Source organism: Octopus sinensis, linkage group LG7, assembly GCF_006345805.1.
Source record: "Octopus sinensis linkage group LG7, ASM634580v1, whole genome shotgun sequence".
Taxonomy (NCBI): domain Eukaryota; kingdom Metazoa; phylum Mollusca; class Cephalopoda; order Octopoda; family Octopodidae; genus Octopus; species Octopus sinensis.
In genome coordinates, this window is record NC_043003.1 from 69,641,966 (window position 1) to 69,666,821 (window position 24,856).

A 24,856-nucleotide genomic window follows, 5' to 3' on the forward strand; every position below is an offset into this window, starting at 1 on the left:
CTAGAAGTTAGTCCAAGAACACGTGTTCTTGGACTAACTTACTTGGTTGAAGGAGAGATACATAGCTTATGCAGCTATGTATCTCTCCTTCAACCAATTAATATCAAATAAAAGATTTTGAAAATTAAAAGTGTTTATTTATTTCCTGCATGTCTGTGTATATATTAATCAAAGTATACAGTATTAAAGATCTTTACAGCCAATCATAACAATTGGTTTTGCACCAGTCTGGATACTTATTGATCAGACCATGTACACACACACACACATATACCATCCTCATCTTCATATAACATATGTCTTCCATGGTGGTATGGGGTAGATAGTTCAACAGGATCTGATGGGCCAAAGGACTGTCAGGCTCCAATGTTTGCTTTGACATGTTTTTTATAACTGTCTGCCCTTCCAAGTACCAACATTTTGCAGAGTGTACTGGGTTTTTTTTATGTGGCATGAGCATTGGTGAGTCACCAAGTAAGCCGTAAAGCAAGATCCCTCAAATGCATGGTGAGGGGTGTAGTATTGATGGTGATGGCTTTGTGCAAGGCTTTGAAGGGCTGAAATATGACAGAGGAAAAGAACAGGTGTCATGTGGTAGAAGAAATATGTATATATGTCTGTATATATATATACATCTGAGCATGATCGTTGCTAGGTCTGCAGACTGGCTCCCATGCCAGTGGCACGTAAAAAGCACCGTTCGAGTGTAATCATTGCCAGTGTCAACTTAATGGCACATTTGAGTGTGGTCATTGCCAGTGCTGCCAGACTGGCTCCATTGCAGGTTGCATGTAAAAAACACCTTTTGAGCATGGTCATTGCCAGAACTGCCTGAGTAGCCTTCGTGCTGGTGGAACATAAAAGCACCCACTACACTCTTGGAGTGGTTGACGTTAGGAAGGGTATCCAGCTGTAGAAACCTTACCTGATCAGATTGGAGCCTGGTGCAGTGCAGCCTTCTAGCTCACCAGTCTTCAATCAAACTATCCAATCCATCCCAACATGGAAAGCAGGTGTTAAACGACAACAATGATGATGTTAATGTATAAAACAATAGTGGTGATGAGGTGTGAGGGCATACTCTCAAGGTACAAGAAGGTGAGTAAAAGGGAACATAGGGACAGAGGATTGAAAAGAATGTGTGAGTAAGTTCATGAGTATGTGAAAGGAGAGCGACTGATATTTAAGGGATGCAGTGAACAAGGGTGGAGGTATGGTTAGTGGTGAATATCAGTTTGGGGAGGAGGTGGAGGAAATAGAAATGGGTTAAGGGACAGGTGGTGGTAAATGGTTGTACAAAAGGCAAGTGGAGAGCAGCAGTAAAATAAATATGATGAGAAGTGCAAGGAGAGAGAGTAAGATATGCAGTGACAGAGATACAAAAGGGTGGATATAGAAAGTGATAATTAAAGGTGAATGTGCACATCATGACAGATATGAGAGGGTGTTAAGGCAAAAAAATAACATTAAAAAAAGACAAACAAAAATTGAGTCTGGTGATGACTTACACCTTCCAAAGTAGATCCAATCACTAAATGACCACTATGAAGTCGACCATCGCCATTCTTATAAGCTATCAATTTGATGACCTTCACATTTTGAGCTGTTGATAGTTCTTTGCCAATTGTATGAACACTGGTTTCTTCACGAAGATTTGATAATTTTTCTTCCCAGCGATGAAGTGTTAATAAAGCTTCATGAGTTGATAGATCTACTTTACCATTTAGTACCTGGAAACTTCCATAAAGCTTTCTGCTCTCCAAATCTTTATCTGAAATATTATAGGAAACATGTAGTAAGCCAATGATTGTTCCACTTGAAACAACATTATTATTGTTGTACTCAACAATAACTGACACCATTATTATTCCCCAGTTGCAATATAAAATAAATCAAAACTGAAAATCTAAAGCAATTTGATGTGTGAATCATCATTGTTATTGAGTTAATGTCCATGCTTGCCAAAGTAGATTCTCTATGGCTGGATACTCTTCTTGCCAACCTTTAGCTGTTTCCAAGTAAAATAACATTTCTTTAAGATCTGATATGTTTTCACCAAATATTGGAAACAAACGACAACTCTTGTATGACTGTGACACTCATTGACAAGTATAATGTGAGGTCAAGGCAAGGAGACAGTAACACACACACATGCACATGTGCACACACACACACACACACATATCATCATCATCATTATCATCATCGTTTAACGTCCGTTTTTCTGTGCTAGCATGGGTTGGACATTGAAGCAAGGTCACTGCCAGTGCCGCTGGACTGGCTCTTGTGCAGGTGGCACACAAAAAACACCATTTGAGCGTGGCCGTTGCCAGAACCGGTTGAGTGGTCCTCGTGCTGGTGGCACGTAAAAGCACCCACTACACTCTCGGAGTGGTTGGCATTAGGAAAGGCATCCAGCTGTAGAAACTCTGCCAGATCAGATTGGAGTCTGGTGCAGCCATCTGGTTCGCCAGTCCTCAGTCAAATCATCCAACCCATGCCAGCATGGAAAGCAGATGTTAAACGATGATGATGATGATATATATGTATGTGTATGTATATATATATATATATATATATATGTGTGTGTGTGTGTGTGTGTGTATATATATATATATATGTATGTATGTGTGTGTGTATGTAAGTATGACAGGCTTCTTTTAATTTCCATTTACTAAATCCACTCACAAGATTTTGAGAAGTATGGAGCTACAATAGAAGACATTAGTCCAAGGTGCCACACAGTGGGACTGAACCTAAAACCAACCATGTAATTGGGAAGCAAACATCTTACCACACAACCATGCCTGCACCTGAATGTTAACAAAAAATTGGAAATGTTCTGTAACTTTTAAAAGGTCATTAGGTCACAGATAAGACTATTTGATGCAAGTAAGCAGCTATCTGCATATTTAATACATAGAATAGTAAATAAGAAAAAAAAAAGTTAATGTAGAATCAGAGAGAAGTATACACTTGACTCTAATAAATATTATTTATTCACGTTTCTAGTAGCAACAACAGACTTGTTTCTGCTTCATTGAACATCTTCAGCAAAGTGCAGCCTGTAATTTGTTGAAGTGTTGGAAAATGAACAATGCGGTAAATACATAAAAATGTAAAGAAAACTTATTAGAGCATAAAAATAAATTTGTTCAGAAATTAGATATATCTGTGACACCATCCACATAACAATATGCAATGATCTGCATGAAACAAAGACACGAGTTCTCGTCTCATGTAATTGCTCGAATAATGTAAAAAAAATTAGTCACAGAAAAAGTGTTATTGTTTTTTGGTTGTTTTTTTCCTCACTGAATATTATTTGGCTTTTGCTTTCTGTCTTTTTGTATTCTAAATCTGTTAGGTTTGGCTGTGCGGTTAAGAAGCTTGTTTCCCAACCATACGGTTTCAGGTTCAGTCCTACTGCATGGCCCCATGGAGCAAGTGTCTGCTACTATACAGCCCAAAGCTGATCACAGCATTGGGAGTGGATTTGATAGATGAAAACTATAAGACACATGCTCTTTTTCTCTCTTTCTTTCCTTCTTTCTTTCTCTCTCTCTCTCTCCTTTTATTCTTTTATTTGTTTCAGTCATTTGACTGTAGCCATGCTGGAGCACTGCCTTTAGTCGAATAAATCAAACCCAGCACTTATTCTTTGTAAGCCTAGTACATATTCTATCGGTGTCTTTTGCCGAACTGCTAAGTTACTGGGATGTAAACATACCAGCATCAGTTGATAAACACAGCACTGTCTTTAAAATATTGATTTCTAATTTAGGCACAAGGCCAGCAATTTTCAGAGAGGAGTAAGTCAATTACATTGACCCCTAGCAATCAACTGGTACTTATTTCATTGACCTTGAAAGAATGAAAAGCAAAGATGTTGGGGGTACAAACACAGACACACACATACATAGATATAAATATATATATATATATATATGTATGACAGACTTCTTTCAGTTTCTTTCTACCAAATCCACCCACAAGGCTTTGGTCAGCCCAAGGCTATAATAGAGGACACTTTCCCAAGGGGCCACATAGTAGGATTGAACCCAGTCCTACTGGTTGGGAAGCAAGCTACTTACCACACAGCCATTTCTGCACCTGTAATATACACACACACACATACTTCACATCATAGTGAAGAGATGACACAATATCAGTAAAGCAATTTGAGAAATTTGAAAAGAAAATACAAAACTGGTTATTTCTCCAAAAACAATGTTACTATACACAAAATTTTATAACATTTCTAACATAAACGATTTAAATATTTTCTTTAACCATATAACACAAGTCTTCTGTAGTTTTTTCACTTTATTTTGTCTTTTATACATCCAACCATGTGCTTTCACATACCAACTCTCTCACCTATATATCTATATCTATCTATCTATCTATATATATATATATATATATATATATATATAATTTTACTTTACTTACTACTGACACATTTTCAGTTATAATGATGATGAGGGTTCCAGTTGATCTGATCAACAGAAGAGTCTGCTCGTGAAATTAACATGGAAGTGGCTGAGCACTCCACAGACACATGTACCTTTAATGTAATTCTCAGGGAGATTTAGTGGGACACTGAATATGACAAAGTTGGCCCTTTGAATTACAGGTACAACGCATTTTTGCTGAGTGAACTGGAGCAATGTGAAATAAAGTGTCTTGCTCAAGAACAGTGTGCTGCTGGGAATTGAACTCATGACCTTATGACTGTGAGCTGAAGACCCTAACCACTAAGCCATGTGCCTTCACACACACACACAGGATAAACACAAATGGATTTTAAAAGTCATGACAGCTGTTTCGGTAAAATTTTATTGATGCCTTCATAGATTACATCATAGCATACAATCCACCATCTTCAGGTAAAAATTTTCAACGGGTGTAAACAGGTGAGATAAAACCTTGATGATGATAAATCCAGCTAATTGCTTTCTTTTAGTAAAAGTTACATATTTCAAACTAATTGATAAGCAGTTTTCTTTATTATAGATAGTTACAGAAAAGCAGTTATAAAAACATATTAATTAAGCAAAAACTAAACAGGGAAATCGGGGAAGTGAGTGATTCTTCAAAAAATCTCTTTTGATAAACACAGCACTCTCTTTAAAATATTGATTTCGAATTTAGGTGCAAGGCCAGCAATTTTTGGGAAGGAGTAAGTCAATTACATTGACCCCAGCAATTAACTGGTACTTATTTCATTCACCTTGAAAGAATGAAAAGCAAAGTCAACCGTGGCGGAATTTGAACTCAGAACATAAAAGGTGAATGAATTACCGCTAAGCATTTTTCCTGGCATGCTAACAATTCTGCCAGCTTGCTGCCTTTACTCTGTCTTTAAAAATATTATTTTCTACTCTAGGCACAAGGCCCGAAATTTTTTTATAGTGGGGGTAGTCAATTAGATCAACCCCAGTATGTAACTGATACTTAATTTATTGATCCTGAAAGGATGAAAGGCAAAGTTGACCTTGGCAGAATTTGAACTCAGAATGTAAAGACAGACGAAATACTGCTAAGCATTACACCCGGTGTGCTAACATTTCAGCCATCTCACCGCCTTAAAATGTGTTGTTAATATTTTAAAAATAATTAAACAATACATTTTAACCTTTTCGTTACCGACATGGCTGAAACTGACTCTGTCTTGTTTTCATAAGTTTTGAATTAAAATCTTCCACCAACCTTAGACACAATTTATGTTCCTAACAGCAGCTGAATGATAACTAAGTTATTTTACTAAATTCTTTGTTATATTTAAAATTAATTGAAAGAAACACAGAACACCTCAAAATAAATAGTCATGAAAGGGTTAAGACAGCAAGATTTACAATAAAAATGGTAAAGATCAGCAAATGAGGATAAACTTTATTTAGACACCAGTCATTGTGGATTTACAATATTGTAGGGGTGGGGGATGTGATATCTGATTGATTACTTCAAAAACCATTGGTCTGGTTTATCAAAGATGACCAAAGTTGGTCAAGCAATAATGATGAATATGAAAAATTAAAGTTGTATTAATCAATGATTAATATCTTTAATTTTATCTCGCTTCAAATTCATTTCCATTTTGGCTCTTTTAATGCTTCACATTAAATTCGACCAAAGTGTTTCAGAATAACAACTACTATTGCTGCTGCTAAGACTACTACTACTACTACTACTACTACTACTACTACTACTACTAGTGCAGTTGTCTCTCTTGCACACCACATTTGAGGCTTCTTAATAATTATAATAACACTAATAATAATAATAATAATAAAAATAATAATAATAATAAGAAGAAGAAGAAGAAGAAGAAGAAGAAGAAGAAGAAGAAGAAGAAACAATAAATCATATTATCTCTAGCTGCCCAGTCCTGGCTAAGAAGGAATATATTCACAGACATGACAGAGTTGGAACCTACATACATTGGAAGCTATGCCAACATTATGGAATAACAACAGAAAAAAGATGGTATAGGCACACACCAGAAAAGGTCACAGAAAACGAGAAAGCAACCATACTCTGGGATATGCCGATACACACAGATAGAGAAATTAAGGCCAACAGGCCAGATATAGTCGTCAGAGATCATGAAGAAAAAAAATGCTTTCTAATTGATGTATCAATACCGGCAGATGACAACGTGTCTCTAAAAGAAATGGAGAAACTCTCAAAATACAAAGACCTGGAAATAGAGGTAACCAGAATGTGGAATCTGAAAACAGAAACAATTCCTATCATAGTAGGTGCATTAGGCATGATAAAAAAATATTCAGACAAATACATAACAAAAACACCAGGACTTACAAACACATATAACATACAGAAAAAATTGCACTACTAGGCACTGCACACATCCTACGCAGAACACTTTCCATACAATAACCATCAGAGCATCACAACAAATCACAGCACATACCCAAGGCACACAGAGCTGTGCTCGGTAGTGAAGTGAAAGCACGCTATAAAAATAAAACTACTGAATAATAATAATAATAATAATAATAATAATAATAATAATAATAATGATAATTCTTTCTATTAAAAGCACAAGGCCTGGAATTTGTTGGGGAGGGGACTTGTCGATTATATTGACCAGTGTTTTGCTGGAGCTTAATTTATTGATCCTGAAAGGATGAAAGGCAAAATTGATCTCGGCAGAATTTGAACTCAGAATGTAGCAACAAGTGACATACCACTAAGCATTTCATTCAGCATGCTAACAATTTTGTCAGCTTACCACCTTCTTAATAATAACAGTAATGATAATAATCATGGACATTGTTTTGTTTTGGTATAAAAGATGGGCTACAGTAAATATTCTGCTCAATACCACAAATTTGCTTGTCAATTATGTGACCGTAACCAGTTGAGCATGTCCCTTTGTGGCTGACGATATGTCCATCTCTGATCACGAGCAGAAGTAGTGAAGGAGCATCATAGCCATGTGTGGAGACGAATTCTTTGGGGTTTGAATAATTCACTTCTGGAAACATGGGTGATTTGTTCATTATCCTTAAACAACCCTTATTCAGGGACCTTTTGAGCTGGATAGGCTATTTGACCTGAAGTTAATTCTCACTGGCCTCCACCTGCAAGGTTGTGCTCTGATTATCATGATATGAGATCACAATATCACGCACATATGGTTGTGATGCATGTGTCTATTGTACCCTTATCAGACGGGTAGTCATGATGGGTATACTGGGCTTTCTATATTTTACCCCAGTATCACTTTGATGGCACGCACTGCTCTCTCTCTCTCACTCAATAATAATAATAATAATAATAATAATGGTTTCAAACACAAGGCCAGCAAGTTTGGTGGGGAGGGGCAAGTTGACCCCCAATGCTCAACTGGTACTTATTTTATCAACCCTGAAATAATGAAAGGCAATGTTGGCCTCGGCAGAATTTGAATTCAGAACATGCAAATGGACGAAATGAATCTAAGAATTTTGCCCGGCATGCTAATGATTCTGCCAGCCCACCACCTTAATAATAATAATAATAATAATAATAATAATAATAATACCAACAACAACAACAACAACAAGAGCACTCAGAGAGTGCAAACCTCTGCCAAGGCAACATCAATGTCCTCTCAACGATTAGCTGGAGATGATTTTTAAAATGGGAATATCAATTGCTCTCAAAAGCGAGAATACTAAAAATGAACCCGACCTCTCTCAAAAATTAAGTAAAAAAAAAATGGAAAAATAATCCAGAATCGTTGTCCGGTATTGGATCAATCCCAAAATCTAATCAGTTTGTGCCAGTCACAAGGCCAAACATCTCTGAAATTTTCATCTGAATCCATCCAACGGTTCTTGAGATATCTTGTCCATAGAAAACAAGCAAACAAACACAACTGAAAACAATACCTCTGCCTTTGCTAAGGCGGTGGTAATAATTATTATTTCAAATTTTTGCCACAAGGGCAGCTAGGGGTGGGGGGAGTAAATTGATTACATCAACCGCAGTGCATAACTGGAACTTATTTAATCAACCCTGAAAGGCAAAGTTGACCTCAGCAGAATTTGAACTCAGAAATATAAAGGCGAGAGAAATATTGTTAAGCATTTCGCCCAGTGTGCTAACAATTCTGTCAGCTCGCTGCCTTAATAATAATAATTATAATAATAATGATGATGGTGGTGGTGGTGGTGGTGGTGATGATGATGATGATGATGATGATGACGACGACGACGACAACAACAACAACAAGAGCACTCAGAAAGTACAAACCTCCGCCAAGGCAACACTAATGATTAACTGTATTTTTAAAATGAGAATATCTGAAATAAACTCGACTGCTCTTACGAATGAGAATACTAAAAACGAACCTGACTGCTCCCAAAAATTAAGTAAAAAACTGGAAAAATAATCTAGAATCCTTGTCTGGTACCTGATTGATCCCAATGGTAGTCATGGAATGTGAAGGTGGCTGTAGAAAAATTTAGTAACAGTAATAAATAGTTTATCTTTATCTAAGCCAAAGTTAACAAATTCTCCATTCAAAATAGTTACAGCCTAAAGGGAGATAATTAGAAAGACTTGAAAGTTAACTTAAGATTGTAATCATGTCAAGTAAATATAACAAATAATCCAGAATCTTTGTTCGGTACCGGATTGATCCCAAAATCTAATCAGTTCGTGTCAGTCACGGGGCCAAACATCACTGAAAGTTTCATCTGAATCCATTCAGCGGTTTTTGAGATATCTTGTCCACAGATAAACAAACAAACGTGACTGAAAACAATATTTCTGCCTTAGTGAAGGTGGAGATAATAATAATATAGTAACAACAGAATAATAATAATAATGACTGACCTTGATCTCCCATGGCACATGAAAACTCAGTCCCTGGCTTTAATTTCTGCATACAATATCGTCCTCTAAGAGTATAGGCACATGAAAGGCAGAGTTTTTTATACAAAACAGTTTGACCACTTAAAGAATCTGGTTTCTGAGGTAATTCGACTGAGTAACCCTGGAAAAGTTTAGAAAAGAAAATAAATTTTTGTCACTCCTTCATATAATTATCTGCCACTAATTACAAACACAATTAGAGAACATATAAAAACAATTCTCCATGAGCCCTCGGGTGCATAAGGAGTTACCTGGTAACCATGGTGTTTAAGTGACTGAGATCATAACATTTCATTTGAGTGGTGGGTGTTAAAACAACAATGATGATGATGATTTTGGTTGGTAGTCTACTAATACTCCTCTACCACCTTTTACTAAGACTAAATACTGATTCCAAATTTTGGCACAAGGCCAGCAATTTCGGGGGAGGGGGTAAGTCAATTACATAGACCCAGTGTTTCACTCATATTTAATTTATTGATCCCAAAAGGATGAAATGCAAAATCGGCCGTAGTGGAATTTGAACTCAGAACATAAGGATGGATGAAATGCCACAAAGCATTTTGCCTGGTGTGCTAATGATTCTGTCAGCTGACTGCCTTACTATGACTAAATCTTAAAACAAAGGAAGCTCTTCCCAGATGAGACATAAACTGCCTTCTAAGTAAGATCTTTATCTAATATAAGCCAAAATGAACAAAGGGAGATAATTGAGAAAGACTTGAAAGTTAACTTAAGATTGTAATCATGTAAAGTAAATATAACAAATAATCCAGAATCTTTGTCTGGTACTGGATCAATCCCAAAATCTAATCAGTTTGTGCCAGTTACGAGGCCAAACATCCCTGAAAGTTTCATCCGAATCAATCCAGCGGTTTTTAAGATATCTTGTCCACGGACAAACAAACAAACACAACTGAAAACAATATCTCTGCCTTTGCTAAGATGGAAGTAATAATAATATAGCTTTTTCTTATGGAAGGATTTCAAGACTGCTTTGCAAGGTGATGAAATACTCATAAATTCCACAGCCTTCATAACACTTTCTTTGTTTTGCTTTTTTACAAGTAGTAGGAAACTTTAAGGAGAGCTGAACAGCAGAAGGTCTTCAGAAAAGAAGATCCCATCATACAAATGTTTCAGCCCTTAACTCCTTAGACTGTAAGAGAGCTGGGCCATATCTGGGCTATGATTCCTGGATACCCCTCTGCTTTCACATTCTGTGTTATTCTTCTACATTGCAATCCTCCCTGATGGTTAAGATGACCCAGAACCAAAGTACCTTACACATAGCCATTCCAGTTGAAGACACTAGTTGACTCTGGAGTAAATTATGCTTTTAAAATTCACTTTCATTCCTCTTTGACCAAATCTTCTCAGCTGCTTCTGCCATTGGCTCAAGAGCTAAGGTTCTCTTTCTCCCAGAAATTGAGAGCATTATTTAAATGAAGAGGTGTAGGAGCAATTCTGAGAGGTGTAGGGAATTCTGAGATTGGTACGAGATGGAAGGAAGAAAGAAAATTATACTCATATAGGAGGAGAACTGGTTTGAATGCTTGCAACAGACAGACTCTGCTACAAGCATCCATGGGATAGGTGGTGGTGTGGGAATGAACAGTGGATTAAATGACTTATAACATCTTTCACAGCTTCTTAGAGCAAGAGGGGCCCAAATAAGGGCTTCTGCATAGTAGTTTGTGTGCAAGATATAGTAGCACAAACCCCCTTAACCCTTTTGTTACCATATTTCTGTTGAGATGCTCTGTGTTTCTTTCAATTAATTTTAAATATAACAAAGAATTTAGTAAAATAACTTATCATTAAGCTGGTGTTAGGATCATAAATTGTGACTAAGGTTTAATGGAAGATTTTAATTCAAAACTTATGAAAACAAGACATTTGTACTACAGAGCCAGAGGTGGTTTCAGCTAGGCTGGTATCAAAAGGATTAAATAACATCCTATCATCTTAGAAATATCTTCCTATGGCTAGACATATTTTCACAGAAAATTGGCAATGAAATCCAACGCTTGTTTGTGAGTGACATTTGATGCCAAGGAAACAGTAACACACACGACAGGCTTCTTTTGGTTTCCACCTACTGAATCCCCACAAAAGACTTTGGTCAGCCCAGAGCTATAGGGGTTATAATAGAAGACACTTGTTCAAGAGGACATGCAGTGGGACTGAACCTGAAACCATGTGGTTGGGAAGCAAATTTGTTACCACACAGCCATGCCGGCACCTATTCAATTGATTATAATTCTTCTATATAAGAAAATTGGTCTGAAATTCTAAGCTAAAGAAATCAATATTCTTTAAATTCCTTCCTTTTGTGAATTGTACACCAAAGTAGACTAATGACAGAAAAATGATACAATACTTTGATATTTCTTACAAAGAACATTATTCAAATACAAAACTTCAAACCATTTCTTCTTTCATTTCCATTATGTAGTAGTTTTAAATGGTTAACCTATCTTTACATAGGATGATGACAATAAAAACAATGGCATCGGTAAAGCTGATCAACTCACCATGAATACATATGTATTACACTGTGTGTGGCGTATTTCATGTAAATAATCAGGTGATATGATACACCTGTAATGTGTAGGTGGAGAACTGTGGAATAAAATCAATAATTGCTTACTAACATACACACTGCACATGCATTTAAATACCTGCATTTTGTGTGCTTATATGCATATGTATTCTTTTATTTTTTTCAGTCATTTGACTGAGGCCATGCTGGAGCACTGCCTTTAGTTGAATGAATCGAGCCCAGGACTTATTCTTTGTAAGCCTAGCACTTATTCTATCGGCCTCTTTTGTTGAACTGCTAAGTTACAGGGATGTAAACAGACCAACACTGCTTGTCAAGCGATGGTAGGAGGACAAACACACACACACACATACACACACATGATGGGCTTCTTTCAGTTTCTGTCTACCAAATCTATTTACTAGGCTTTGGTTGGCCTGAGGCTGTAGTAGAAATTTACCCAAGATATCATACAGTGGGACTGAGCCTGGAACCATGTGGTTGGTAAGCAAGCTTCTTATCATATAGTCGTTCCTGCACCTATAAATGTATATATCATCATCATCATTGTTTAATGTCCACTTTCCATGCTAGCATGGGTTGGACGGTTTGACTGAGGACTGGTGAGCTGAGCAGCTGAAGAGCTGCTTGGGCCCCACATATGTTTTCGTATGGTTTCTATGGTTGGTTGAATGCCCTTCCTAACACCAACCACTTTACAGAGTGTGTTGGGTGCCTTTTACACAGCACCAGCATGGGTGCTTTTTTTTACATGGCACTGTTACAGGTGCTTTTTATGTGGCACCAGCACCCATGAGCCCACAAGATTAGGAATGCTCAGTTGGAGAAAGGCACAAGGGACCCTGCCCCTATGCAAGGATAACCATGATTTTATTTAGCTTGACGTGTCTGCTTGAAAACACCAAACTGCCGAGAGTGTCAGTTCCCTGTCCTCTCCTCTGTAAGGCCCAGCATCTGGAGATCCTTTCTCACCACTTCATCCTATGTTTTCCGATGTTTCTCCCTTCCACATGATCCCGCCACAATTAGGGATCAGCACATCTTGATGCAACTGTCTTTATTCATACACACACACATACACATATAAATGCATACCTACATACTCACATACACACACACACACTCACACACACATATACATACACACATACATATATATATATATATATATACATACTTACATACTTGGATATACACATACATACACAAATACACACCTGTGTATATATGTGTGTATGTGTATTTTTGTGTGTGTTTTTGTGTACATACATGATCACATACACATGCAGGGGGTCACACACACATACATACATGCCTACATACTTACATAGAAATACACAAGCACACACATATATATACATACACATATACATGTACACACAGAAACACACACATATATGCATACATACATAACTACATACTTACATATACACACACACATGTATATATATATATATGTGTATGTGTATTTGTGTGTGTGTGTACATAGATGATCACATATACATGCAAAGACACACACACATAAATAAACATACACACAAACACACACATAAACACATACATACCTACATACTTACATATGCACATACACACACATATAATGTGTATGTGCATTTGCATGCACACGTGCACTTATGTGTGCACATGTGTACATAGACAATCACATTTACATGCAGAGAGAATAAATAACAGAAATAGAACGAAATAAACTGAAATAAATCTTCTGAAATCCAACTTACTGGTTGATCAATTTTCGTCTTCGCTGTAATAGCAAAAGTACAAATATTGCTAGAGCTTGCTGCTGTGATTTCTGTGAAAGAAAACAAACAAATATAACAAAAGACAAGTTTAGACATTAGTCTAATACTAATGTTACAGACTTTTTACTTCACCCGTTGTGTCTGTTCCATTGTATATTATTTTGCAGTGAATTAATCTGATATAGTTACTATGAAAGCAACATTGAAATATGGTATCGGCTATAATGTTTCAGAATTCAGGTGTAACCAGTTTTTAAAAGACATAAATATTATAGTTGTGGGTGTGGCTATGTGGTTAAGAAGCTTGCTTTGCAACCATGTAGATTCAGGTTCAGTCCTACTGTGTAGTACCTTGGTACTTTGGGCGAGTGTCTTCTACTATAGCCCTGAGCCAACCAATGCCTTATGAGTGAATTTGATGTATCGAAACTGTATGGTAACCTATCATCATCATCATCATCATTTAATGTCCATCTTCCATGCTGACATGCGTTGGATGGTTTGACAGGAGCTGGAAGCACAGAGGACGGATCCAATCTCCACTGTCTGTTTTGGTATGGTTTTTATGACTGAATGCCCTTCCCAAGACCAACCACTTTACAGAGTGGACTGGGTGCTTTATATATATATATATATGTGTGTGTGTGTGTGTGTGTGTGTATACAGTATATAGTAAAAATACCTTTTTAAATGAAAAAAAAGAACATAATGATGAGGTAAAATAACAAACAAACATAGTATATTAGGCTTAGACTCATAAAATTGGATGAAGACTTTAATGTTTCAAGTACATGCTCTTCTACAGAAAGCATGGATGAAGAGAGACAAAATCAGAGAGAAAAGAACAAATGTCTTACTTAGATAGTTACCACAAGAGAGAGAGAGAGAAATATGTACCTGTGTTTGTCACACTCCATTGCCTGACAACTGATGTTAGTTTGTTTATGTCCCCATAACTTAATGGTTCAACAAAAGAGAATGTTAGAATAAGTACCTGACTTAGAAAAACTTAAGTAGTCATAGCTAATGAAGTTTGCTATCGTTAAATAAACTGCACATCATGTGTCCTACTAATCTATAATTATTTTATATATCATGAGTACAAGCATGGCTGTGTGGTTAAGAAGCTTCCTTCCCAATGTTGCTGATCTGGTTTCAATTCCACTGTATAGCACTATTTTCTAACATACCCCGATTCTCTTATGAGTAGAATTTTACAAATGAAAACTGACTGGAAGTCTGATGAATGAATGAATGAATGAATGAATGAATGAATGAATGAATGAATGGATGGATGGATGGATGGATGCATGCATGCATGCATGCATACATGTATGTATGTATGTATGCATGCATGTATGTAGAACCTATTATCTTCCTTCTGGTACCTTAAGAAAAAGTTAAAAAAAAATGCTTTCAGTGATGCCGACTGCACCTCATCTTTTTTCATTATTCTCCCCATCCTAATACTGACATCTTGGAGAGGTCATCATCCTTGAACTCATGTCAATAGCTATAAAATGGTAAATAAGTAAATAAATAAATGGTAAATACATGCCAAATTGAAAAGAAACCCTCATTCCTCCCTCTCTCTACATATCTATCTGTCTGTCTGTCTACCTATCTGTTTACCTATCTATCTCCAATGTCCTGGAACCTCACCCCACAAAAACAAAAACAATGTTCTCTTCTAAAGAAATAAAAAAAACCCACCTGATTTATATAAATGAACATCTTGTTTGCACATTCACAATTTTACTTGACAAGTTCGAAAACAAATGAAAGCACTAATAATAATGAATAAATAATAAAAAAAATTTTTCCAAAATTCTGGCAACCTCCTTTTCCCCCAATATACAATATCTGTACATCACTTCTGACACTCTATACATATATATATATTAGGTTCTTCTGAAAATAATGGCAGCTCTAAGTATAGTGTTTTGAAACGCAATTTAATCATAGTATTTTAATTATATCTTTGGTGAATTTCGACATACTTAATAATTAATGTATGCTCTTTAATAATTTTCTACTTATTTCAGACACAGAACATTCTTGAAGCCTAGGTACTCTTAATTATGAACATGACAAAAAAGGACCTTCGCTTATTTTTCTTGCATGAGTTCAAGCTTGGGCACAATGCCTCCCAAATTGCTGCCAATATCAACAGAGCATGGGGAGAGGGCTCCATAAGTAGTAATCTCACAGTACGAAAGTACTATCAGAAATTCTGTAGTGGTGATGAGAGCCTTTAAGATGAAGAAGGTAGAGGACGGTCATGCAGTCTTGAAAATGAACAATTGAAAGCAATTGTTGAACAAAACCCATGTCAAAGCATCAGAGAAATGTCTCAAGCACTTGGTGTCGGTATTGCAATGGTCTCATGCAATCTGCAGAAGATTGGTAAGGTGAAAAAGTCAATAAATGGGCACTGCATGAGCTCAATAAAAATCAAAAAGTTTGGCATTTTGAAGTGTGCTCGATGCTCTTTCTGTGAAACATCAATGATCCTTTTCATGACTGAATAGTCACTTGTGATGAAAACTGGATCCTTTATGATAACCGTAAACAATCAGATCAATGGCTTGATTGTGATGAGTCCCCCAAACATTTCCCAAAGCCAAAGATTATGGTCACTGTCTGGTGGTCTGCAATTGGTGTTGTCCATTACAGCTTTTTGGAAGCCAATCAGAGCATTACAGCAGAAGATTACTGCAATTAACTCACTGAAATATATGCCCACTTGCAAAAAATGAGATCTGCATTGGTGAATCAGCATGGCCCAATTCTGCTCCACAATAATGTAAAGACACATGTTGCATGAATGACACTGCAGAAACTCACAGACTTGGGATATGAAACTTTACACTGCAGACTTGGGATATGAGACTTTACCTCATCCTCCATATAATCTCCTAATCCTTCACCCACTGACCACCATTTCTTAAAGCATTTAATCATGTTTTTAAGCAATAAAACTTACAGGTCGAAATCAGAGGTGGAATCAGCTTTCAAAGATTTCTTAGCATCAAAGCCAATAAGTTTTTATGAATGAGGCATAAATAATCTCGTTGATTGATGGCAGAGATACATAGATGTTCATGGCTCATACTTTGACTAATCAAAACATTTCTATTGTGAATTTTTCCAGAATAAAATTGTTTCCGAAATCAGTCATTATTTTCGGAACAACCTAATATAATAAAGTGTCAATCTCTCAAAGTAGATGGAACACGTGGAAGCGGGAAACCCAAAAAGAAATGGGACAAAGTACTGAAAGACAACCTCAGGATGCTGGACCTTTTGGGCGAGATGACAAAGGACCAATATGCTTGGCACCTTGCTGTACTCAAGAAGACATGTGCTCCACAACAGAAGTGTTATGGTTGGTCTCCCTGATGAAAAGGATTGGCCTGTAAGAGCCCTGCAGTGGTGCCACGTAAAAGGCACTGGTGCCAGTGACATGTAATAGTGCTTGTGCAGTGCCAAGTAAAAGCACCCAACACACTCCTCTGTAAAGTGGTTGGCATGTTAGGAAGGGCATCCTTTTACTTGTTTCAATCATTTGACTGCAGCCATGCTGGAGCACTGCCTTTAGTCGAACAAATGGACAAATCGACCCCAGAACTTATTCTTTGTAAGCCTAGTACTTAATCTATTGGTCTCTTTTGCCAAATCGCTAACTTATGGGGACGTAAACACACCAGCATCAGTTGTCAAGCGATGTTGGGGAACAGACACACAAACACACACATATATACATATATACGACAGGCTTCTTTCAGTTTCTATCTACCAAATCCTCTCACAAGGCTTTGGCCGGCTCGAGGCTATAGTAGAAGACACTAACCACACAGTCACTCCTACACCTATACATATATACATACATATGTATATGTGTTTATATTTTAGCAATGTGTTACAGATATAAAGGATCTGCAAAGAAATTTATAAACTGCTGTTTGCAAACAAAAATCCCGTGTGATATTTAGTTTCACCCAAGTTGCATATGAATCCCTTATCACTCTCATCGTTGTAAACACAATAAACTTGCAACTGGCTCCTCTAATCAATGATATCATTGTTCACAAAAACTGATATCTAATCTCAACCAAGTAAAAAAACAAAAAAAAAAAAAAAGAAATCACGTTCAAGTTCTCTCCCACGATATTCATTCCTCAATTATTTTAGAGCAAGTATAAATATTCTTATACAGAATTAATCTGAAGATACTATTGTAAGGATTGTGCTATTTATATATTGGAAATGATTACCAAGAAGTTAGAATTTTGATTGTTGTTACATTTTGTTTTTAAAGATAACAGGAAGATTTTTGAATGAGCTCTGGCTGTCACATACGTAGGTGGAATGATGACTCACACATTGTTTAGCAATGTTTATTCAACAGCTTCAAAGTACACTGTTATATTTGTACAATATACAATAATAGACTATTTCTATGGTTGCTGTATTACGATGGTATTATATTAATATATTTTGAAATATCTATTCAGCTTTATATCCAAACAACTCAGTTGTATAACTGTACAACAATATTTATATCTACATAACCATATGTTGAAACATATGTGAGTATATTTTTACAACTAATAAATCATTCTCAATCATATTTGATAATTAGAAAATCATTATTTGTAAATCTTGTGAGATTTACAAATAGTAATTTTCTAATTTATAGATCACTGACTAGTTGTCACTTTAAAAACTATATATTTTGAACGAGAATTTGGCAGCACCACCTCTAACCGAACAATCATTCCATGCTGATGAAAGGAAATAACCTGGAAATTGCAATACACAGATATTGTTTTGAGCTGAGTGGGGGTGCTAGATTCCCTTGTTCAAAGATATAAGGACACAGATCGTGTCGTATAACCAGCTGGAGACACTGTCTCCTGGGATGAAATTACAGCAACATTTGTCCTAAAGCAGGACTGCCATGTTATGTTAGCAAATAATTTTTACTCCATATTTGATAATATTCTCTACTTAACAGATATTTATCCAAATAGTACCATAATTATTGTTTTAACTTCTCCTTTTCCATGCTTGCATGGGTTGGATTTTCTACCACCAGAAGCCCTTCCTGTCCCCAAGCCTCACCTGTTTCCATGCAAGGTAATATTTCTGCATGACTAGGTATACCCCAGAAGATTGGAACTGAAGGACATGGCTTGTATGACAGTGACACTTGCTTACTGCAATCACGTAAAACAAGGAGACAGTAACAAACATACATTGTATATGTATGTAGGTATGAATGTATGTATGTGTGTGTGTGCATGCGCGCGTGCACGTGTGTGTGTGTGTGTGTGTGTGTGTGTGTGTGTGTGTTGGTAGGTCCCCAAGTTTTGACATCAAATGCTATTTGTAAACAAGCATCACCATCAAACAAGCAGTGTCATTTGTTTGCAATACTCTGCTAAAACATATCTGGTCATGGGGAGTATTACCTTGCTTGGAAAATTGGAGGGGTTTGGCAACAAGAAGGGCATCAGATCATAGAAAATCTGCCTCAACAAATTCTATCCAACCCATGCAAGCATGGAAAAGAGGAAATTAAATGATGATGGTCAATAAGAGCTTCTATACAGTTATGAACCGTTTAGATGATGGAAGAATGTTTTAAATTGTTGGAAATAAGTATATCTATGTTTTTATTCAGTTATATAAATTAAGCAGGTGTCAATTTGTGAAAGGGCCATTAAACCAGTCCTTCCATCTGAGGATTCATGGTAATAAATCTTGGGCAAGTGCTAACGATCTCTGCAGTCTCCCATAATAGGGTTACAATAAACTACAGTAGAATGGAAGTCGTTGTCATCATCATCATCATCATCGTCATCATCATCATCATCTTTATCATTGTCATCATCATCATCATCGTCATCATCATCATTGTATCTCATGATCTGAAGACACTGAGTACATCACCAAACTCCAGCCAATTCCTCTTCTGCCAGGCAGTCCAGTAGAATATCACTGAACTGGTTTTAATCCCAACAGATTTGCCTCAACAGCTTTCAGTGTAAGTGCAGGCATAGCTGTGTGGTAAGAAATTTGCTTCTCAATTACATGGTTCTGGGTCCAGTCCTATTGCATGACTACTATAACCATGGGCTGACCAAAGCCTTGTGATTGGATTTGGTAGATGGAAACTGAAGGAAGCCCATTCTGTATGTGTGCATGTGCATCTATGTGCATGTGCATCTATATGCATGCATGTTTGGGGGTGCACGTGTATACATGTGCACATAGATGAGTAGATGTGTGCACATGTGTGTGTGTATGTGTGTGTGTCTTTGTGTCTGTTTGTCCCCACTGCTGCTTGACAATTGGTGCTGGTGTGTTTAGATCTCCACGACTTAGCACTTCAATAAAAGAGACCAATAAAATAAATACCAGGCTTAAAAAAATAAAAAATACTAGGGTTGATTCATTCAAGTAAAAATTCTTCAAAGGCTGCCCCAGCATGGCCACAGTCTAATGACTGAAACAAGTAAAAGCTAAAAGTAAAAAAAGATTAAAACAGTAAGGGTCGGAAGAGCCACCGCCTGATATTCTGCTCCCTAAGTTTCCCCATTGAGCTTGTCTTAATGATGATAATGGTTTAAATATTGCACCAACCTTTGTTCAATATTTCTGCTTCAAAAGCTTTAATATAACCAGTGTCAGCATCATAGTACCATCTTTGGTGAGCCTCTCCATACTTGTGTTCTTTCTTGGCTTTCAAAATGACAGAACAGCCTATGTAGGATATTTGGCTCTCTGTACTAGAAAGTGGCATTGAGACGGTCAAAACCAAATTGTGACCACACCGCGAACGGATTTCCCTATCAGAGAAAAAAGCAAAACAACATAAAAATACATTATTTACATTTGACGGATATTTGTCCTCATCTTGTTTGTTGTTAACACAACGTTTCAGCTAATATACTCCCCAACCTTCATCAGGTGTCTTGGGGAAATTTTGAACCTAGGTTCTCATTCCTAAGGTATTTTTCGATGTTGTTGTTGTTATTATTATTATCATTAGTTTTTTATTGATTATATCCATCCATCCATCCATCTGTTAATCTATTTGTACATACAACCATCCATCCATCTATCCATCCATCCATCTGTTCATCCATTTGTACATACAACCGTCCATCCATCTATCCATCCATCCATACTTTCATCCAACCTTCCATCCATCTGTACATCCAACTGTCCATCCTTTCATCCAACCCTCCATCCATCCGTCCATCCATCAATCCATGCATCCATCCATTCATCCTACCATCCATCCATTCATTAATCTGTTCATCCTACTGTCCATTCGTCCATCTGTTCATCCCTCCATCCATCCATCCATCCATCCACCCATCCATTATTCTCCAGAGGGTTGTGGGCATAGAGTTCTCCAGCACCACTTCCAAAGGATCCTATCAAAAGCAACCCTCATCACACTTTCTGCCAGAATTCCTAAGCATGACCGACTGAGACTATGGATGTAATCCAACCATCTCATTCTTGCTCTACCCTTACGTCTCCTTCCAGCTGACTCAGTCTGAAAACTATGTCTTATGATTCTTTTTTTGTGATATCCTAATCAAATGTCTGTATTACTTGAACTATGACCTCTCAATGCAGAGAAGTAGCATCTGAACCTGGAGAGACAACCCTAACCCTTCTAGCAGGGATGGATTAAGACCCATAGAGACCTTAAGGACTTAAGGTATATGGGGTGCCCCCATATATATGTAATTCAAAATATAAACAATAATAATTCACAAACTAAATTTTAATTTTTCAAAACAAAACAAAATTAATGTTAAGATGGAAAATAATGTTTATTTTTGTATTCTTCTACTTTATATTTGAAAAGTTTTCCCCTACTCTTTTTTTTTTCAATTGCAGAGACTTTGATCAGATCTTATATTTCCAATCATATATATTTCCAATCAACTTATGTTTCCAATCATATAAACTTCTTTTAATAATATTTTAGCAAGTTTAAAGTGATTTAAAGAGAATACCCTCCATCAGGCATTTGCCATATTCTGAATGCCTTACTTCCCTGGGCATGGACACATTGAAACTCCGATATCTGGCAGCTGACTTGGCAGACACCCATAAAATTATTAACCATCTTACAAGCAATAACTCTGAGCACCTTTTCAAACTCCACCTGTCTAACACCCGTGGACATGTTTACAAAGTCAGAAAACAGCACAGCTCCCATGACTTTCGGAAACATTTTTTCACACTAAGAGTTGCTGAAACATGGAACAGACTACCGGCATCAGTTGTTAGTTGTCGGAGCACTGCATCCTTCAAAACTTCCATGCTTCCTGAGATTTGCCAACACTACACCTGATTTTCCCCCCTCCATACACATGCAAGCATGTATCTGACTCATACATTGTTCGCTTTCCAGAAATTTGTACATTACTGCACATACTTTATACGCACTTTTGACAAGTTGTGGTGCACCTGAGCACTGTATAGGTTGGACGGACCCCAGTTGAACCGTCCAACCCATGCTAGCATGGAAAACGGACGCTAAATGATGATGATGATGATATTTTATTATATCTTTCATGCCGTAAACCATTTACCATTTCTGTGGTGCTCACCTTCTCTTGATACTCTAAGCATGTGCTTATTTTGGCTTAATGATTAATCTAGCGCTGTCTCCAAGCTACAAACCCTGTTGAGTAACATTATTCCTCAGACTCTTCAGAAGAAACCCATTTCATCCAGTTGTATTTGTGATTGTTGTTTTACAGTCATTACCCAACATTCACCAGCACAGGTGAAGATACGTGGCACTCCACCAGTTACGATGACGAGGGTTCCAGTTGATCTGATCAACGGAACAGCCTGCTCGAGAAATTAACGTGCAAGTGGCTGAGCACTCCACAAACAAGTGTACTCTTAACGTAGCCCTCGGGGGAGATTTAGCATGACACAGAGTGTGACAAGGCTGTCCCCTTTGAAATACAGGTACAACAGAAACAGGAGTGAGAGAAAGTTGTGGTAAAAGAGTACAGCAGGGTTCGCCACCACCCCCTGCCCGAGCTTCATGGAGATTTATGTGCTTTCACTCTAGAAACACTCACAATACCCAGTCTGGGAATTGAAACTGTGATCCTACAACCACAAGTCTGCTGCCCTAATCACTGGGCCATTGCGCTTCCACAGTGAAGATATATATTAAACTGAACCCTACAATTTAGTTGACAAATTTAACCTTGCAGGTAATAGTTAATACGACTATTCCTGGACACATAACCAAGAAATCATCTGAAATGAGGAATATTAATTTCTTAAATAATTAGAAATGTTTAGATTTTTAAAAATGACGGAAAAAAAGAGCAAGGATACTGTATGACAGTAATGGGATTCTTGTGTGTTTTTAATCATGAAAATGAGGTGAAATGAGGTGAAACAGGTTTGAATAGCAACTGACTGTGATCAAAGTTCAGTTTATTATTATAAGTACATTCACTGCAATTCTAAATCATTTGTCCTGGTACCCCACCCACAATTCCTGTAACTATTACTTTGTTTGAAAAAGAAATGGAGGGATGTGGAGGAAGAGGAAGAGAGTGGTTAAGTAACCTTAAGACAGAAATATATATTGTGTGTGTGTGTGTGTGTGAGAGAGAGAGAGAGAGAGAGAGAGAGAGAGAGAGAGAGAGAGAGAGAGAGAGGAGAGAGAGAAATGCCCTGGGTGTGACTTTAAACTACATTTGAGAGTGGGGCTTTGGTTCTGAGAGTTCCAGGGTTTTGTAGAACCACTTCTTAGCTAGTATTGCTCCTAGGTCTACTCTGATCTGGAGTAGTTAGGGTTCTAGCTATGGGTTTGCTAGCATATGTGATGATAATCCATCTGAACATGAAGATGCAGAAATACCCTGATTGGTGTTAGGGTGTGCAGTAAAACCATCAGGAGTGAGAGGCGTTTAGCTGTTGTCACAGCATCCTTCTAGGAGAGGAACACCCTGATGTAGAACCTGTAGTTTCATATGATCATTGGTCATCTTGCTGTCACCAGGTACTAATGATGAAGGATCAGAAAGTGGTGCTCATGTTGTACAAGAATTTATCACTATAATCTAATGATGTACAAATGTCTTTTTTAGAGTGACCTCATTTGTCATTTCATCTATTGAAAGTCCTATACCAATAGAAGAGTGATGACATCTGCAGACCTAACCATTTGGAAACACACAGTAAGTTACAACTTTCGCCTGTCACCTATGCCCCAAACCATGCAGATCTGCAATGGGATTGAATAGTCATCTGAGAAGTCATGGATGGAAAGTCAGAAAATGCCATTGACAATGAGGAAGCTCTTGGAGATGGCAATCGCCTGCGAGGATGGAGCAATTACAATTTATAAGAAGAAATTAAGTGGAAACTGATCAAAGTTTAAAGAGGTAATGTCTAAAACTAGAATCCCAGAACAAATAAGGTCAAAATTCTTGAAAATTGAAGTAGCTATTGTTTTTCCAGTAGCTATTGTTTTGCAGTGTTTTTCCATGAAAAACTTAGATAAAAACTGGTTTAGATTCACAACATGGTTGGGTATTTAATTTGAAGTGACCTTACCCATCAGATTGTATTATCCAGCGTTGGTTAATGTCATCAGGTGAACGTTTCATAAGAATAACATCAGCTAAGCGACTGTCATTTTGCACAGCAGTTAAGACAAGGTTTGGGCTTTCTGCACAAGCTATATAACCATCTTCATAAGTGAATTTCTGTAAGTCTTCTGGACTTGTGAAATGTGGAACATTAACTCTGAAATGACAACAACAACAACAATAATAATAATGGTTTCAAATTTTGGCACAAGGCCAGCAAATTTGGGTGAGGGGGAAAGTCGATTACATCAACACTCGTGCTCAGTTGGTATTTATTTTATTGACCCCAAAAGAATGAAAGGCAGAAATTGAACTCAGGACATAAAGACAAAATGCCGTTAAGTATTTTATCTGGCATATTAACCATATTAACAATTCTGCCACCTCACCACCTTAATAATAACAATAATAATAACAATAATGATAACAGTAATGAATTCAAATTTTAGCACAAGGCCAGCAATTTCAGGGGATGG

At 37.1% G+C, this 24,856-nt stretch overlaps 1 protein-coding gene across 3 annotated transcripts in view; it reads right to left on the reverse strand.

The window, feature by feature from the left end:
- The window catches only part of LOC115214434 (doublecortin domain-containing protein 1-like), a 299,436-nt gene that overhangs the window by 53,158 nt on the left and 221,422 nt on the right, over nt 1-24,856 (reverse strand). For all 3 annotated transcript variants that reach the window (XM_036504819.1, XM_036504818.1, XM_036504820.1), the window contains 5 exons: nt 24,346-24,537; nt 20,371-20,576; nt 13,699-13,769; nt 9,355-9,514; nt 1,509-1,771 (listed from right to left, as the gene is read on the reverse strand). In XM_036504819.1, coding sequence (XP_036360712.1) covers nt 1,509-1,771; nt 9,355-9,514; nt 13,699-13,769; nt 20,371-20,576; nt 24,346-24,537 — 892 coding nt within the window. The remainder of the gene's footprint in view (nt 1-1,508; nt 1,772-9,354; nt 9,515-13,698; nt 13,770-20,370; nt 20,577-24,345; nt 24,538-24,856) is intronic.